The sequence below is a fragment of the Daphnia carinata genome, chromosome 7 (assembly GCF_022539665.2).
Source record: "Daphnia carinata strain CSIRO-1 chromosome 7, CSIRO_AGI_Dcar_HiC_V3, whole genome shotgun sequence".
NCBI lineage: Eukaryota > Metazoa > Arthropoda > Branchiopoda > Diplostraca > Daphniidae > Daphnia > Daphnia carinata.
Window position 1 is genome coordinate 5,092,419 of NC_081337.1, and position 17,746 is coordinate 5,110,164.

At 44.1% G+C, this 17,746-nt stretch overlaps 2 protein-coding genes across 2 annotated transcripts in view; one reads left to right on the plus strand and one right to left on the minus strand.

Moving 5' to 3' along the window:
- The window catches only part of LOC130699233 (basement membrane-specific heparan sulfate proteoglycan core protein-like), a 43,639-nt gene extending 38,907 nt beyond the window's left edge, over window positions 1-4,732 (plus strand). Inside the window, exons 53-60 of the mRNA XM_057521540.2 lie at window positions 842-1,010; window positions 1,112-1,209; window positions 1,452-1,615; window positions 1,690-2,633; window positions 2,704-3,410; window positions 3,546-3,746; window positions 3,843-4,206; window positions 4,390-4,732. Of these exons, the coding sequence (XP_057377523.1) occupies window positions 842-1,010; window positions 1,112-1,209; window positions 1,452-1,615; window positions 1,690-2,633; window positions 2,704-3,410; window positions 3,546-3,746; window positions 3,843-4,206; window positions 4,390-4,717 (2,975 nt within the window). The 3' untranslated portion in view covers window positions 4,718-4,732. The remainder of the gene's footprint in view (window positions 1-841; window positions 1,011-1,111; window positions 1,210-1,451; window positions 1,616-1,689; window positions 2,634-2,703; window positions 3,411-3,545; window positions 3,747-3,842; window positions 4,207-4,389) is intronic.
- Window positions 4,733-10,275: 5,543 nt separating this feature from the next.
- On the minus strand, window positions 10,276-16,742 carry LOC130699213 (PDF receptor-like). Its single transcript, XM_059496000.1, has 10 exons — window positions 16,428-16,742; window positions 14,288-14,457; window positions 14,022-14,144; window positions 13,285-13,499; window positions 12,857-12,960; window positions 12,480-12,669; window positions 12,091-12,311; window positions 11,858-12,013; window positions 11,544-11,727; window positions 10,276-11,371 (listed from the first exon to the last, which is right to left on the minus strand). Exons 2-10 carry the CDS (start codon window positions 14,334-14,336, stop codon window positions 11,048-11,050), a joined length of 1,566 nt encoding a protein of 521 aa, XP_059351983.1. The 5' UTR covers window positions 14,337-14,457; window positions 16,428-16,742; the 3' UTR covers window positions 10,276-11,047.
- Window positions 16,743-17,746: the final 1,004 nt, after the last annotated feature.

Sequence of the window (17,746 nt, forward strand, 5' to 3'; positions counted from 1 at the left end):
TTTTTCATATTCACCAACGGGGGAAATGGGACGCTCTGATCCATTGTGTTTGCAGGTGGCAAAAAGTAGATGCTGCGTGTCTACCTGTGTAGACCGATCGGAACTCCCTCCCGTAAAAAAACAAACAAAACAAAAAAAAAAAACAAAGCAAAGGACCCTCCCTGAAGGTTATATTTGCATCCTTTGGAACAGACACAGCGCTAGGCATTTCTTATATCTTTTGACACCAGTTTGCAACCAGCTGATTGGAATGTTTGCCTTTTGGTTTACAAGCAAAATGAGCAAATAGCTTTCTGAGGCTTTGATTGGCTTCGTCTTGTGCTCTCGTGTCCTCGTCGTGTTTTGTCCTACGTTTGATTCTTCCAGTGACGTTGTTTAGTGAACAATGATTTGGGCTTTGTTTGTTTTGTTTTTTTTTTTCCCCCCCCCCCCTTTTTTTTTTTTTTTATGATATACCGTCGTGTCGTCTTTTTGTGTTTGTCTTTTGCTTTTTTTTTTGGAATGGGTCAGTGTTTTGTTTCTAGTGTCTGAGCGGGAGCATGAGCTTCGTGGAATGATCGAAAACGTAATCCATTTGGGAGCTTGATTTGTTGGTTTGGCAGTTGCATCGTATTCGATGTGATTGTGTCGCTTTTTTATTCAATTTATTTGGGGGGATTTTTAAATGTTTATGACAAATTTATTTTCTTCGGTGTCTGATTCATTTTCTTTTTTTTTTTTTTTTTTTTTTTTGTTTTGTCATTTTTTTTTCTCTCTCTCTCTCTTTCTCCATCTCTTTCTCTCGCTTGTCTCTCGATTTTGTGTGCCCGTCTTTCGGTTGGCCGCTTTGGTACATGTGCAGGAGCGCCCACGTTGGCCGTCAGTCTCACGCCCAACAAAGAGTCGGTGCGTCGCGGCGACAACTTAGAAGTGCGCTGCCAAGTGACTGGCGATCCTTCGGCCCTGGTCTCTTGGCGTCGCATCGGTGGCTCCCTCTCGCGCAACGTCCAAGTGCTCGGCAACCTGCTCAGGTAAGTTATAGCATTCACCTCATGCTATACGTGGTGATGCAATAGCCGCTTTTATTTTATTTGATTTATTTATTTAATTTTTTTTTTTTTTCGTTTTGCAGAGTGACGGATGTCAAACCGGAGAATGGCGGCGTGTATCGCTGTCAGGTGCTCAGCACGGCCGGCACGTTCGAGGAGAATTACGTCCTCTCTATAGAAAGTACGTTTTGAACTGTTGAATTGTCTTGTTGTTGAACTCTAATCGTGTCATGTGTCTCTCTTCCTTTAATCGTACCTTGCTTTTCTTAAAAAACAAAAAACAAAACAAAATATGGATGTTTATCACCGCGGTAAGTCCACCGACGGCTATTTTGTCTCTTTAATGGCAAACGAAACTTGAGTGTGTGATTTTACTGATTCTAAACTGAAAATCTGTTGTTTTCTTCTCCCGTTTGAAAATAGCCGATAATGAAATGCCACACAATGACGATGTCGCAGTGGAAACGCGCACCGTGTCCGTCCAGTCGGCCGTCATGATGGAATGCCGCACGGATTTACGCCAACCCGTCAAATACACGTGGTCGCGTCAAGGAGGCATCCTTCCCAAATCCGCCAGAGTCGAAGGCGTAAATAAGATTGATTAATTTTAAAAATGATCTGACCCATTTAAAAAAAAAAATGAAAAATTTTGTATGGAAAGTCGAAGTTATCGATCCCGGAAGTGAGGGCAGAAGATGCCGGAACGTACGTCTGCACGGCCCGCAATACCGAAGAGACGATGGACATCCCCACGGTTCTCGTGGTGACTGGCGTCGTGCCTTACTTTGCCCAGGCGCCGCTCTCCTACATGCAGATGCCGACGCTGCCCAACGCCTACATGGAATTCGACATTGAAATCTCCTTCAAACCCGAGTCGCCCGACGGCCTCATCCTCTACAACGGACAGCAGGCGGGCGGAAGCGGCGACTTTATCTCCTTCGGCCTCAACAACGGATTCCCCGAGTTCCGTTTCGACGTCGGTGCCGGTCCGGCCATCATCAAGTCGGACAAACCGCTGGACATGGGCAAATGGCACACGGTGAAACTGGCCCGCAACCGTAAAAACGGCACCATGACCGTTGACGATGACGGAACATTCCACGGATCGGTCAGCGGCCGCTTCCTCGGACTGGACCTCATCGAGCCGCTCTACATCGGTGGCGTTCCCAACATCCGCTCCATCCACAAACTGGCCGGTTTCTCCCGCGGTTTCGTCGGCTGCATCGGCCGTCTAGTCGTCGGATCCTCTGCCCACGAGCTGGTCCGCGACGCCACCAACAGTCGCGGCATTACCACCTGCGAAACTTGCGCTCTCAATCCGTGCGAGAACGGCGGCGTCTGCCAAGAAGCCTACACCGAGCAGGGCTACTCTTGCATCTGCCCGTCTGGATTCTCCGGATTGAACTGCGACAAAATCGGCGAAACTTGCTACCCAGGTGCGTGCGGTACGGGTCGCTGCGTCAACATGGCCGGCGGATTCGACTGTCTCTGTCCGCTCGGCAGATCGGGCATGAATTGTGAAAAGGAGATTGTCATCTACGAGCCGGCCTTCTCAGAAGGCTCTTTTGTCGCGTATCCGACTCCGCCAAAGAACGCGCTCAGAAAGTATTTCAATTTCATTTGCAAATTTTTAAAATTTGATCAGTTGGCCCTAAAAAATGATTGGTGTTTTTAGAATGCGCATGTCGATGCGGATCAAGCCGAGGCAAATTCGAGACTCGTTGCTGGCCTATTGCGCTCAAACGGAAGAGGGACAGGGCGATTTTTCGTCGCTGGCCATCAAAGACAAGCGAGTCGAGTTTCGATTTGATTCCGGATCGGGCCCGGCCATTTTGAGGAGCGATCGCGAAATACGAGCCGGCGAATGGGTTCAAATTACGGCCGATCGCAGCTTCCGAGACGGCGTCTTGTTCGTCAACGACGGGTCAGAGGTGCGCGGCAAATCGCCCGGCTCGACGCGCGGACTCAACCTCAACACTCGCCTCTTTGTCGGCGGGTGGGATCGCCAACACGTCCGCCTCAGCCCCGGTGTCAACGTGACGAGCTCCTTTGATGGCTGTCTGTCGCAGTTTGAAGTCCAAGGAATGGAACTGGATCTGGTGAATTCCGTCATCGATTCGGCGAACGTCGAGGATTGCGGCGGAGCTAGCGCCTGCGAGCGCAAACCTTGTTTCAATGGCGGCCTGTGCACAGAGACGGGCTCCACCTTGACTGATTACACCTGTCAGTGCGAGGAAGGTTTCAGCGGAAGGAACTGCGAAATTGAGGCCGACTTGTGCCAGGTGATCCGTCCCTGTCAGAATGGCGGCAGCTGCATCGGTACTTACAACGCTTATAAATGCAACTGTCCCATGGGATTCGGCGGAAGCAATTGCGAACGCAGTAAGTTTATAACCCAATCTCTATCCCTATCCATTTTGGTTTGTTTTGTTTTTTGTTTTTTGTTTTTTTTCTTTCAAAATAATAATCAATATCATTTTTGAAAAAAAAAAAAAAAAAAAAAAAAAAAAAAAAAAGACGTGGATGTAGCCGAAGAGGCTTTCTTCCAGGGCGATAGTTACGTCGAGATTGACAAAGCTCTTTTCCCGCACACGTCGTCCAACACGGTCGAAACGATCACGGTCGAGTTCTCGACGTTGGAACCCAATGGCATTCTCATGTGGCACGGACAAAAACCCGAAACGAATAGCCGCGGCCAAGACTTTGTCGCTCTAACAGGTAAAATGTGCCAATTCAAATTCCAAAAAGAGAAAAAAAAAAAAAAAATAAATAAATAACATTGGTTTCATGAATAAAAATCTACCGATGATGTAGTGCTGGATGGCCGATTAGAGTTTAGCTACGAATTGGGATCGGGCCCTGTTCAAATCATCACGCCCGTCCGAGTGGATGACGGTAAACGGCACCGCGTCGTAGCTCGTCGCACGGGTCGTGACGGAACTCTGGAGCTGGACGGAGTCATCCAAGAGAACGGGCGCAGTCCAGAAGGACCTCATCAAGTCCTAAACACCAAAGGCAACATCTACGTCGGAGGTTTACCCAATGCCGAAGCCATGACGACCGGTCGTTACATCCACGGCCTGAAAGGCTGCATCCATCACTTGGAGATCCAAGATTCAGGAGTCATCAATTTCCAACGGGCGGCCCTTTCGGCCATCAACGTCGTCCCTTGCTCAAGGTATTTTCCGCCTTCTTCTTCTTTTTCAGTCTTTTTTTTTTTTTTCCCTCGACGTCGCTGTTGATAAATGCAGTAGCCATTACAATCTGTATCTGCTCTCTTGTTCTTTTTTCGCCCCCAATCACGCTGCTTTTCGGGACACGCACACACTGACGTACGGTAAAATGGTTGGGGTGAGTATAGACGCATGTCGATGATGCCCTCCTCTTTAGTTCTCAGTCGAGGCGGAGCTCATTCGAATTCCACTCTAGTCGAAACGGGCAACGAGCATCATCAAAGTTATTACACGGCCCATTCAGACGAATCGGGCCGACATTCGAAACATTACAAAGCGGGCGTGGGTAGTAAAGGAGGAGGCAAAATTCAAACGGTCAACAACGGCCAACGCGACGTGCTGAGACCGAAATCTCGAACAGCCGCATCGTCGTCTCCTTTGGCAGCCGGACGCTCGTCTTTCTATCGAATAGCTTTGTCCGTTGTTGTTGTTTGCCAGTTTTTCATTTTCGTTTGATTTGGCCATTTTTTTTTTTTTGGGTTGGAAACCTTTCGCAAAGACTTGACTTGGTTTCATGTTCCGCAGCGCGTCATTTATTATTTAAACGATGCGATACAATTCAATGTCTATGTTATTCATGGCCCTGCTTTTTTGCTCCGTCCTTCCACGACGGTTCTATTGATCTTTCCACATCTACACTCGACTGGAGCGCAAAAACAACGGCCAATGCTCTACCTGTTTGATGCGATGCGGCCGGAACTTAAGTAACCGAGTTCACGTAGGTCTCGAGTGCCACATTTTGGCGTCCGGCCGTCATATATTTCAATGGCGTTCGATCGATTGACGAGAACCATCTAGAAACGAAAATTGCATTTCAAATCCTCTTTGGAAAACTGTGCAACTTTTGCTCTGTTGTTTCTAGATTTTGTTTTGTTTTGTTTTTTTCATTTCGATTGGTCGATTGATTTGCTTCGTTTTAAATGATGTGTTTTTACGTTTGTCTCATTTTTTATTTTTCTCCGTTTCTTATTTGAATCGAATGCAGTGAAGAGTTGAAATTGCTGATGGAAGACGACGCTGATGACGACTACGAACCGCCTGCCAATTAGTCCCTCAATTACTCTTCCACACCGATGAAACGAAGAGCTTCTCGTAGTTTTCAAAAAATATAGCATTACATATGGTACAGTTTGCGTGAGAAAAAAAAAAAAAAAGGGACGTATCACTCGATTCCTGTTGGTTTTCATTGTGTTTCCGACATGATAAATTGCATTATTCATGAGCCGAGCATTCAAAGTGGTGTGTCAACAGAATCGAAAAAAAAAAAAAAAAACGAGTACGTCGTCCGTCATCTTTATTGGCAAGCAAAACTGTTGATGTGGGAACCTACGAGACAGAACTTCAAAAGATGGGAAAGGAAGAGGCCGTTGACAGCCCTGTGATAAGAGGCGCAGCGAGGAGATTGCTTTCAAATGTTTTACACAACTAACAAATGAAAAACAAAAAAAAAAAAAAAAAATTTATATATTAAATTTCCCCATCTTCTTTTTTTCCGCTCTGTGGACAATTTCATTTGGTGTAATGCCCACTTCCTTTTTCTCCGTCACTGCCATTTTGTTCGCCCCTTTTTCAATTTCTTTTAACGATTTTTGATTGCTGTTTTTCCTGCATTTTTTTTTTTTTTTTGTTCATTTCCGATGACCCGCGACAAAGACATTCTGACTAGCTCACCGACACTTTCAAAAATTTCAATTGTTTTTTAGATCAATATGTTTCACTTCCTCTCCGCCTTCCTTCTGCGACTTCATTATGCATGCATCTTGTTGTATCAACTTTTACCAAAATGTTTCGTTTATTTTTCATTTTTTCCTCTTCAAAAAATATGGGTGGAAGTTGCGACGCTGCATAGCTTACGTATATTGCTCGCTCTACATAGACTGCTCTATTATTCATAACTACAGGCATTACTAATAATAGTCCCGAGCTACACTACACACACCAGATGTATATGCACAATAGATCAATGCTGCTTATGAGAAACAAAGATATTTAGAAAAAAGAAAAAAAAACAAAGATTCAATAAAAAAAAATAATAATAAATCCAACTCATTAGACACTAGCAGCTGTTTGAGTAAAGTTGTTTTTTTTTTGTTTTTTTTTTTTTTTTTTTTTCATTATTATTCAGTCAGAAAAATGCTGATAACAAGGTAATTGCTCCAAGCGAAAAGAGAAACCTGATTGCGATGTAGCCAGTGCCTTTTTTTTTTTTCAATTTTGTTCGTTTTTGGTCAGCATTGCAAGTCAAATGATTGCGACACAGTGCTGAGCAAAAGAGTCGGATCGTTTGTTGAAAACGTCATCAAGTCTGTTACAAAGCAATCAGATGAACAGAGTTATTTTAGCAACAGGACAATCTATCCCGAGACGGCCGCCCCATCCGTTTGGTGCTACTACCACATTCTTGTAGTGTTATCCATCTCATTGTTCATCACAAGTCGGGCAGGAAATATTTCGGCTTCATAGTTTGTTCTAAATGTTTAAACAAACAAAAAAAAAAACTGCAACTTTGTTGGTCGAGTTCCAGAACACGCGCCTCAACATGCACACACACGTAGACACATCGCCATTGAACTGATACGCGCAGACAGAACCGCTATGTAGTCGCGTCTTTTTAAGTTTTTTTTTGATTATATTCCTCTTTGTATTGTCGTGGGAATTGCTGTTTGTAACCCTAACCCCTATATCTGTCTCTCTTTCCCCATACTTTTCTGTTTTTTTTTTGTTTTTTTTTAGCTCAGTTTTGGTATTCTGTCAATGTCTTTCTCATCTATTAATAACCAAGGCATTGCTAATGGCTGCTATTACCTATGTAGATGACCTATCTCTAATATAATTGTAATGTGGACTGGGTAGCTAACTTGACTTGAGCTTATTATACAATCTATACTTTATATTATGTAACGTGAACCCAGTTTTGTGCCAACCATCCGTTAACAACGTTTTTATCAATACACAATACGCGTTCTTCCTTACAATTGTTGTCAAATTAGTTTTATGTCACCATTTGTTTTCTTATTTGTTTTTTTATTCCTGGAAAAATAACTAGAAAAAAAATAACAAAAATAGAAAATATTTAATTGATAAAAAACAAAAGAAAACAGAATTGGCATCTCAATATAAATTTGGCAATGTTGACTTGTTGCTAGGGAATTTTTCTTTGCAAGTGTTCACAGTTTGAAGAGTTGAAGTGGATTGATTGCTGATTCTCACAATGCCAGGTCGAGTCAGGTGGAAAAGACGTTTGTTTCATATAAAAAATGGATCAGTTGACACGTGGTCAACGGTGTAGTCGTTCTACGTGACTGAGACTAATGCCATATAGCTGGCTTGATTGCATTTGGCCAGACTAGTAAAGAAAAAAAAATGTGTCTTTCATCAAAGTCAATAACTGAGAATGACGTGCTCTTGGCAGTCGCCTGCCTCTCGTGAAACTGATGAACTGGACCACACACGCCACTCGGGACGATTTCAGGTTTCCCATATTTGGATTCATCCATGTATGTCATTCAATTGCAACAGCTTTTTTATGTACTGTTGAAGTTCACAATGCTAATTTACTGTCATTTCTATTTCAAGGGCCAACAGGATGTCAATCTGCCTCAAGAAAGGCACAGCCTTCACACTTCAAGACATCCTCGTTTCAGCACTCACCATTCTTGCCATGGCTGAAGTTCACCAAGTAAGCTCATTCCACCTTGTTTGGCATGCACAAACTGTAACAATGGGTATGCAGAGCACCAACTGGATTTTCTTATTTCACTTGATATGATAAAGGCTTGTCCTCCCCCAAAGGGCACCAACTTGCTCAGCTCTCAGGTGCTCACTTCCACATGTAGATTAGACAGTATAGAGACTAGAGTTTGTTGAATTTTAAGGCTTTTGCTCAGTGCAGTTTATGAATTGTGTGTAGACGTGCACGTGGTTTGCTACACGAAATCAATTTCTCATTTTTTTTTTCTCACTGTTTGCCGAGATCAGCCATTTTTCTACTTTTTTGATGATTGAATACCGTTGGCCAATTGTTTGTTGTCAGGAAAGCACCAAACAAGAGCTCATCTTTATCGTACTCTTTTACCCCACAATGTCCTAAATAAAATTCCAAAAATTGTTGGGGCGCCGAGTTTCTTCCCAACGGGTTTTTGAGCCAATCTAAGCCACTTTTTATGACTCGCACACAACGTGCAGTCCAATGAGAAACGCAAATTGCAACTGGGTGCTAGAATTTTTGTCTTCATTTGATTACGATGGCCTGTTGATTTGTTTTGGTCTTGTTAATTGCAGCCTTGAAGACGTGGCAAATAACTCACGTTCCGAGTGTCGTCGTCGACCTAAAGTTCAGCAATGCGTTCGTCTATCCCGAATTAGTCTTTGGGGCTTTTGGTACCTCGCCAACGTGGCCCAACATTCAGCGGCATTTGTTTTTCGCCCTTCCTTTTTTTTTTTTTTTCTCTTTCGTTTTTTTTGCCATTTGCGTGTAGTCGTTGCGCAATGCAAAGTTGCGATTGTTACAACAGCAAACGTCCTTCTTCACATTTGTTTTTTGGCATGTTGTTAACGATCTGCGACGACTTAGTGAGCAACAGTTCAGTCGATAGCCCATTAAGCTTTTATTTTTCAAGTTTATTTTTATTTTCTTGGCTGTCCTAATGGCAAGGTTTTCACATGTTGTCTTACGGAAATAGTTCATGACACGCCTAGTAACGTTAGCTATTGAAGCGACGCTCCATTTGGCATTGCAACATTTCGACGTTGTTTCGTCTTCCAGGCGGATCATCTCTGTGAATGTTTGGTACCATCATTCGTCCCTCTTAAACGTACAGCTGTTTGGTTTTTGACGCGGGTGAATCATTGGGCGAGCTGTGGCAGCTTCGATTCGAGCGGAACAAATGGGGTTGGATCGATGATTTACATGTTCGTCCTAGTCTCTTTTTTTTTTTTTTTTTTTGCTTTCACCTTTGACATTTAGGCGCTTTTATCAACCCGTGGGCGGCCTCAACATGCCGATGTCTTTGAAGTTGAGAGTATCGGGGCGGCAGCACTCATCTTAAATGAAACAGGTTGCAAAAGTAGACGATGGCGTATTCAGTTTGCCCTTTCATGGTGAACGGGGGGGGGGGGGGGGCCATTTGTGAACTTTTGTCGCAGCCTCTTGTTTCTTTTCGGAAATCTCATTTTGATATTTGCCATTTCTCTCTACTTGAGTTTTAACTCGATTATTGATGTGGCCCGTCATTTACAGTCGAACGCTCACCGACAGATTGACTTGCTACTTTTATCCACTTGTCCTTGTTCATTTTTTTTTTGCCTCGAGGATAAATAATAAGAATAGTAGTAAGTAAAACATTGCCAAATGCATTTTGAAACGTTCACATTTACCTCAAAATATCGGTGCCGCAGACTACTCACCTTTTCATTCCTTTTTTTTTTCTCGCTCTTGATTTATGCATCGATCCTTTTAAAGCTTATTTGACATTTTGGAATTGTTCGGTCGTGCACCGCCCAATTCGCGTGTGATGAATTCAAAACTGATTTTTTAAATTAAGCCCCTATGTTGTTTCTTGTGAATTTTGAGTCGAGAGGACAATGGATCTCGTGCTGCGCCCATCATCCGTTGTCGGCTGACGGACGCAAATTGGTTCTCTGAAACTCGAGATTTTTGGGTTCATTCTAATCGAGTGGGAAGCTTCTTTTTGGCTCTTGTTGCGGGCAAACTCTTTTTCTTGTGAACGAGTTTCCTCTTGATTTCTCTACAATTTCCCCGTTGGGTATCATCACAAGCTTAATATTTATTATTACTATTATTTTTTTTTTTTTTACTTGCTTTTTGTTTGTTTCTCTGATGGAGAAATGAGAAACTTGTTTTTTAGCGCCCGTTTGTTTTTCTTTAGCGTGGAACAAGCGACTCATTTGTTGGCAAGGCACAATGAACTGATGAACCGCTGGGTCATTGCCATGCCATCAAAAAATGGAACTGAGAACATGCGGAGGCGGCACGAAGCGTCAGTGAGGGTGGAACGTATAACGTCTATTTGTCCGATAGATATACATCATAGATATTATATATTCATGCGGCGTCATCATGTAGTACACGTAACATTGTTGATGGGCGGGTAGACACAGAGATGGTGACATCCAATAATTGAAAGACCAACAAAATGAATCATATGGCGACACACATCAAACAGAAAGAGGATTAAATTTTTTTTAAATGTTTTGTAATGTGATGAACGGCTGGTCACATTTTATATTTAACCGTATGGCTGGCGGGCTGGACACGCGTTGTTCACGTCCATGGAACAAGGAGGGGAGGGGGAGAAATGGGGCGCGCGTGCTGCTAGACGGCCATCGGCTGCATTTGCATGAGCCGTGACACATAATAATGATCTCGGGTCATATTATGTCGTTTGACGTTGATCGAATAGGAATTTCGTGGAAGGTTTGGGAAGTGATAGACGGCGGTCTGTTCTTCGTACGATGCGATCGTCCAAACGTGAGCACACACATGCATAAAAGAAAACGGAATTAAATTGATGTGTCAACATTTGCGTATAGAAGCCGGTTCATAAACGTGAATGTTCGAATATTCATAACCAGTTAAAAAACAAGAAAGAAAACTGCGCGTGCCAAAGGTACGTAAACGTGTGTGTGTTTGTTTATTGATGTGGTTTGGCCGTTTAGGTGGGTGGTACGAGAGAGAGAGAGAGAGAGAGAGAGAGAGAGAGAGAGAGAGAGAGAGAGAGAGAGAGAGAGAGAGAGAGAGAGAGAGAGAGAGAGAGAGAGTCTCGTTTAGACTAGCGTAGTGGCCATCATTTTGTTAATGGGCTCTAGACTGTTGTCGTGGTGCTGTTGAGCAGCCAGACAGGACGAAGAAAACGAGGCCCTTAGAAGGTGACGCGGATGTTTTTCAAAAGACGAGGCCGGCTGCAATTGTTGCAGTTGTTGCTGGTCGTCGAGTACGGTGCGCACCTCGCGTTCCACTTCCACTTGAGTGGACGGATTGGCAAATTGACTCATGAGACGCGTCGATCCAGTACCGAAACCCCAAAAGGAAGTGCCTATTTGACGGTCCGTCAGGTAGTTGCGCATTTTCTTCGCTAAAGTGGAGCGCACCTTTGCGTTTCAAGAGAAGAAAAATTTTAAAAAAACTGGCGCACCATTTCGAGTGACGTCAAATCGCATTAGATGAGGCCGACACGCGTCACTTGATGCGCGTCGGCCGCTCTTACGAAAAGTGCCACACGGGGTGATGGAGTTGGCGATAAAGAGGGTGAGAGTGACGTACCTCGCCGTTGAGGAAGCAGTAGAGCAACGCGACAAAGAAACCCTGGAACGAAGAGAGAAAGTGAGAAGTGTAGCACCAGAGAGCGAATTCAGCCGTCGATCGATGCAACGGGGCCTTGATCATCACCAAAGCGTTGGTGATGCCCAGCAGCGGCAACAGCACCATGGCCGCTTTGACGGCTTTCCTAATGTTTTTTTTTTTTTTTTTTTTTTTTTTTTATCAACGTCGAGAACGAAAGACGATAAGAGACGGATGCGCCTTTGCTCCAGTTCATTGCAACTGAATTGCGACAAAAGAAATGGGAGAGACGATACCTTAATTGTTCGGCTTCGCTGCATTGACTGTTGCGAAGTTTAGTGACGAGCACGCGCAGGATATTGAGCAGGTAGAGCAAGTTGATGAAAATGATGGTGAGCCGTGGTCCTTCTAGGATCCAGTAGAGTGGCGTCAGATTGTAGCCCAACCAGCAACTACGTGCATGGAAACATAACACTCTTTTTCTTTTTCTTTTTTGCTTTTTTATTTGAATGTTTTAATTTTAATTTACGCTGAAGTTGTCTGATGAGTGGCGGTGAATGCTGCCCAGATGGCCGTCAAAATAACGGGGATGCCCCAACCAAGTACGAGGTAGAGTTTGTGATACGTGTCCGGCCGGAAAACCATCACCGTGATGAGATTGTGCAGGAATAGGCCCTCGATAAACATCCAGACGAACATGGTGGTGCGGGCGTATTCGAGGACGATGTAAAACCATTCGCACAAGATCGGCTTTTCGTTTTTTTTTTTTTTTTTGTTTTTTTCCGGTTCCAACATTCGAAAATTTGCATATCAAAATTTAAGAAAAAAAAAAAAAAAAAAAAAAAGGGAGGGAGAGGGGAACGTGAATGAATTTTTTTTGTTGTAAATGTTCTAATGGGATGTAGAAAAAATCATTACGGTTTCGTGAATGCCTCCAGCGCCGAGTGCTACTATGCTGGAATCGATGAGCGTTTGACGGCCGCCGCCCACCTGCAGCCCAGAGACGAAGACGGCTTGATCCATGTAAAGAGTCATGCGGATGATGACCTGGATGCCGATGGCGGCAAACAGGTTCTTGTGAATGCGAGTCCGGTGATTTTGTAAACTCCTTAAAAATTTTGTTGAGTTTTGGGTCGTTGTTGTTTGTACGGTTTTTGTTTTGTCCAGCCAGATGGATGATTCGATGGGTCCGTTTGTGCATTGCCAGCACGTCGTAGTAATCAAGGGAAAAGGAGAGCGTGGAATTTGAGAGATAAAGGACTCATTTGTTGATGAAGAAAGAAAAAGAATCTCACCTGAAGTAGGTGAAAATGAAGAGGGAAATCATCAAGGAGATGAGCGATATGGTCAGTCCAGTCAATTCCATAATCCTTGTCATTTGAGCCACCATCAGTTTGTCCTACGTTCGCCACCAGACAGGACGTGACATTTTAATATTCGCACACATAGTTTGCAAGGATAGACGTTCCCATTGATTTGATTTTCATTGTGTCCCGCGTTTCTGGTTGAAATCAGATGCAACGAGAAATCAAATCGATGCGACGTGCACAATTTCGTGACTGTAGACAAACAACAACAGCCTGTTGATTTCTACAGACTTTCTCTTACTCTTTTCCCCTACATTTGAACACACACCGACGTACAATGTCGAGGCCATTGTTTTTTTTTTTTTTTTTTTTTCCCACAATTAAATGCCGCGCTGAACAATGAAAGTATCAATCACCTCTGCGTCTTGTTGGCTGCCGCTGTCCAACGTGTTCATCAGGTCTCGTATTTCAGGTAGAAAACACTGACTGTAGTTGGTCCAACCTTGTTGTTGCTGGTGATTGGTCATGTCGTGATCATCGAGTAGGGCCACGGCCGCCGCCTCGTTGCCATCCGTCGTTGGTGGCGGACCTTCCCAAAGACCCGAATCCAGGCACCGTCTTTCCGCCCATTCTAACGTATTTGTTTTTTATTCAATTTTGATTTTTAAATGATCGCACGAGTTTTACCGCAAGTCACTTAACAGCACGGCTACATCAAAATATATATACATTATTTTTTAAATCCATGTTTTTATTGCGAACGGCTGGCTATAGTGTACACGCTCTATCGTTGCCGTGTATAGCGCCCTAATCAATTTCTTCTGTGTAGCTGATGCGATTGAAGTGCTGCTGCTGCTGTACAACCCGTAAGGGTCTTAGATACCCTTTGGGAAATCTTTGTTGTTTTTTTTTTTTTTTATTTTTACTATCGTTCCACCTCTTTTTGTCCGTCCCTGTATGTAGAAAGCATTTTCCGCCACGTACAAACGGACGACTGCATCATACGTTGATGCACTTTTTTTTTTTTTTTTCCCGCTTTTTAAAGAGGATAGAACTTGTACTCGCACATGCAGCTCAACAAAATAATTGCAGTTGATTCCTCGTTCAAAAGAAAAAAAGGGAAGAGGGAAAGAAAGAAAAAAAAAATACGTACGAGTCGGATCGATGCCTTTGAGCGGCGGGCACGGCAAGTGGACTATGTGGCCGGGTCTGGTAGGTGGCCAGCACAAGAGCTGGTCCCACGTGAAACGGCAGAAAATCTCCAATTGGTTCGTGTCTGCCGTTCGTGTAAAGCCGTTCGGCCAAATGAGAAATGTATTTATTTTTCGAATTTAATTTGAAACGACCTTTTATTTATTTATTTTTTTTTTTGATTCACTTTGCGATTGCGTCATACGCAGGTAGGCAAGAGGGGCTTACCTTCTAAGGTGCGTTGAGCTTCCTGGTATAATTGGCGACATTGTTCCATGATGAAATGATGCGGATGTGGCGCGTTGCTACGGGCAACAACAACGCACGGCAAAAGCGTATTGAAAAAGATGGGCCTAACAAGGGGTGATGAACCGTGTCGAGTTTCAACAGCCGTTGATCTGTGAACAAAGAATTGCACGTAAGAATAAGATGCAAAGTTTTAACACAACGTAATAGGGGGGGGGGAGGCAGGAGGGTGATGGGGTGCGAGCGACGAATGATGATGATGACGTAATGGCAATATAACAAGAGAGAGAACATGTTTGAGAACGGAAGAGATTTGATTTGAAACGTGATGTCGTGCCGCAGGTGTTGCGTGCAGACGCGCTGATGAATCACGAGAAAACAAGCAAAAATGCGAAATGCTATGCGTCTATTGGCCGGTGTTGCATTACCAGACGAGATCTGCCCTTATCATTCACGTCGAAAACGGCCAGTGCTTTTCGGTTTTCTAGAGAGAGCGACACGATGATTGAGATTGTTTGGTTTTTTTTTGGCCGAGGTAAGAAGCGGAAGGGTTTGGCCGCGTGCAACGTTTACTCACAGTTGGCGTCAGCTGATGAGATGCACACCCTATCAAACAAACACGTCAAGACGGCGGACGAAACTGATCTAGCGTTGCGTTATGAGCCTCCCCTTGTCTCTACAGAGAGCAGACCGATCTGAAATGGCCCCCTTTTTTTTTTTAGCTATTCATTTCTAATGTGAAAGCCCTGCAAGCAGACAGCGTGGCCTCATCTGAATTCGAGCTGAACGCTACGAGTAAATCCAGCCTTCATTCTTGCGCATCGCTACTCCTCGTCGTCGTCGTCGTAATCCTTTTATGTTGAACGAGCCGCTTGGCTGCTCGTCTTCTATCGCGGCTCAGCATCAAACAACTCATCACCTTACTGTGCAACAGACACATTTTTTTTTCTTCGTCTTTTATTCCCTGAATAGACGCGCCCTCCCCGTCGAGAAAAAGAAAAAGGCAAACACAAAGTAGAATGCTTCTATGTTTTGCTTCACCTTTTGACGTGGTGTTTGTTTGCTTTGCTTAGACGTGTAGGCCTACATCCGCGATTGTTTGCCGCTCTACCAGACACAGTCTGTCCTCTGTACGTTTTCGCAGTTTGCTCACGTTTGCACAGGAAAAATGAACTTTTCTTTTTGTTTGTTGGTTTTTGTTGGTTTTTTGTCTTTTTTTGCTGCAAAACGCAGAGTGGACTGTTTTACGGCCGTTTGTCAATCAGAGCCAATGTGCGTGGGGGGGGGGGGGGGGGGGAAGCAAGTGCCGTGGTGGCCCAGTCTTTTGCGTCGACATCAAATGGAGTGGACTCGAAACGCTGTCAAAGATGTCGTAAAAATATGAATGTACTACAGTATATAGACGAGGCGGTGGTGTAAGCCACAAGAGGGCAGTTGGACACGACGCAAGAAGAAGGGTGCGCAACGTGTTTTTTCTTTTTTATTTGTTTTCTCGATGGCTGAAGGCGAGTGGCCACGGCCAGTGGCTGCGTCCGTTCTCCTCCTATCGGTTAACTGCAGACGTGTGTGTGTGTGTGTAGTAGCGAGGCCGCTAAATAATTCTAATTCAATGGACCGCATGGCGAGAAAATCCATCATCTCTTCAGGGGCTATATACACGGTGGAAACAACTACTCGTTTCGCCAGCCAAAATCATTTCTTTTTTTTTTTTTGTTTGTTTTCTTTTTTTTTCCTCCTTTTTTTTTTTTTCATTTTCTGGTCTGGCCACAAACAATTGGAACGAAAAAGCTCTGCCGGCTGTGATCACGTAGTACAGTACGTGCCGGTAACCATCTCGCCTACTTGCTATAGCGCGATGCCAGACGGACACCCCCTTGCCCCTGCGCTCTCATTAGAAATAGATGAACTTTGCTAGAAATGTCACGCCCTTCTCCTTTAAAAAAAAAAAAATTATTTATTGATCTATTTGACGTTTTTCGTTTTCTTGAAATACGAGCGGGCATCCGACGCGCACGAAAGAATTTTGCGAAAACGGGACGGCGAGCGTGGTGGCCCTCAATTGCGTTAGCCGTGCGAACAGGTTGCAGGTTCACTCAAAACTGAACAAAAACAAAGCACTCACTTTAGTGTGCGTGAAACAGTCGACGGCGTCTTTAGCCGCTTTTCTTCGATGCTTTTTGAGATGCGGTCGAAAGCGTTTGCGTCATGATTGAGCGCATCGAACGAGCGCAAAACGATAGTTTACAGTGGCAAAATGTGTGGCGTTTGTCTTCTCGTTGTGTCCGCCGACAGAGTGTGAACGTGAAAGGTGTAAGCGTCGTCGGTTGCGATGCACATCACTCGCTTAGCGAAAATGAAGAGGACAGCTGCGAGCAAAGTGGAACGTTCTTCATGTCGGAAGGCGCAAGTGTTGCCAACGTCGAGTCAGTTCGGCACTCTGGCGCGTACTAAAAACGAGATATTGCCGCCGCTTCAAAGCTTCTTTTTCGATTTGGCTCCCTCTCGCCTCTTTCCTTTTCCTGCCGTTGGGCTTCGTCGTCGTCGTCCTCGTCGTCGTCGTCCAGCTCGCCAGCCTCAACAGCTCGACACGCACGCACCGTTTCTCCGAACCCGTTGCTCATTTTTATAGAGGCACGCATTTTTCTTTTTTCATTTTCAAAAATGAAACAAGAAAAGGGAGGAAAAAAGAAAAGAAAAAGCGACAACAAACGTGTACGCGTGGCGCATGCTCTGCTTAAATGTCCGCCCACTCTCTTCCTCTTCCCTACTCTCTCTCTCTCTCTCTCTCTCTCTCTCTCTCTCTCTCTCTCTCTCTCTCTCTCTCTCTCTCTCTCTCTCTCTCTCTCTCTCTCTCTCTCTCTCTCTCTCTCTCTCTCTCTCTCTCTCTCTCTCTCTCTCTCTCTCTCTCTCTCTCTCTCTCTCTCTCTCTCTCTCTCTCTCTCTCTCTCTCTCTTCTCTCTTTTCGTTTAGCATACTCTCAGAAAATTTAAAAAAGAAAGGAAAAACTTGTATCATTTCCATAGTGGCAAGGTCCTTACGCTTGCACCCTCCTCCTCTTTTTTTTTTTTTTTTTTTTTTTTTTTTTTTTGAAACTTACTCGTTACACCTGTTTGAAATCGTCTTTTCATGTCGAGTCGTGAGGTCGTCTTCTTTATGGATGGGCTTTTTCTTTAAAGAAAAAGGAAGCACCGCTATTGAAATTAGAGACGTAATCATACCTACCGACAGTATCTCTTGACTCTCATCTTCTTTTTTCTTTTTTTTTTTCTAAACTTCAAAATTCGGAGGAGCATTTCGGTTTTGACCCGAAAAGGGAATTCGTCTTTGGATAACATATTGGAGATAGCGTTTTCGGCGGCGACTATTGGATTACATTCTAATGACTATACGCGTGTCATTTGTTATTGGAGCTCGTTTTGTCGTTGCTGCTGATCTCGCTGG

What these genes read in the sequence shown, in the direction of transcription:
- LOC130699213 (XM_059496000.1), bottom strand. Translation starts at nt 14,336, where the DNA reads ATGGAACAATGTCGCCAATTATACCAGGAAGCTCAACGCACCTTAGAA. An exon ending in AGCTCAACGCACCTTAGAAG is followed by an intron (nt 14,145 to 14,287) that starts GTAAGCCCCTCT and finishes CACGAACGGCAG; the next exon opens with ACACGAACCAATTGGAGATT. An exon ending in GCAGCCAACAAGACGCAGAG is followed by an intron (nt 12,961 to 13,284) that starts GTGATTGATACT and finishes TGGCGAACGTAG; the next exon opens with GACAAACTGATGGTGGCTCA.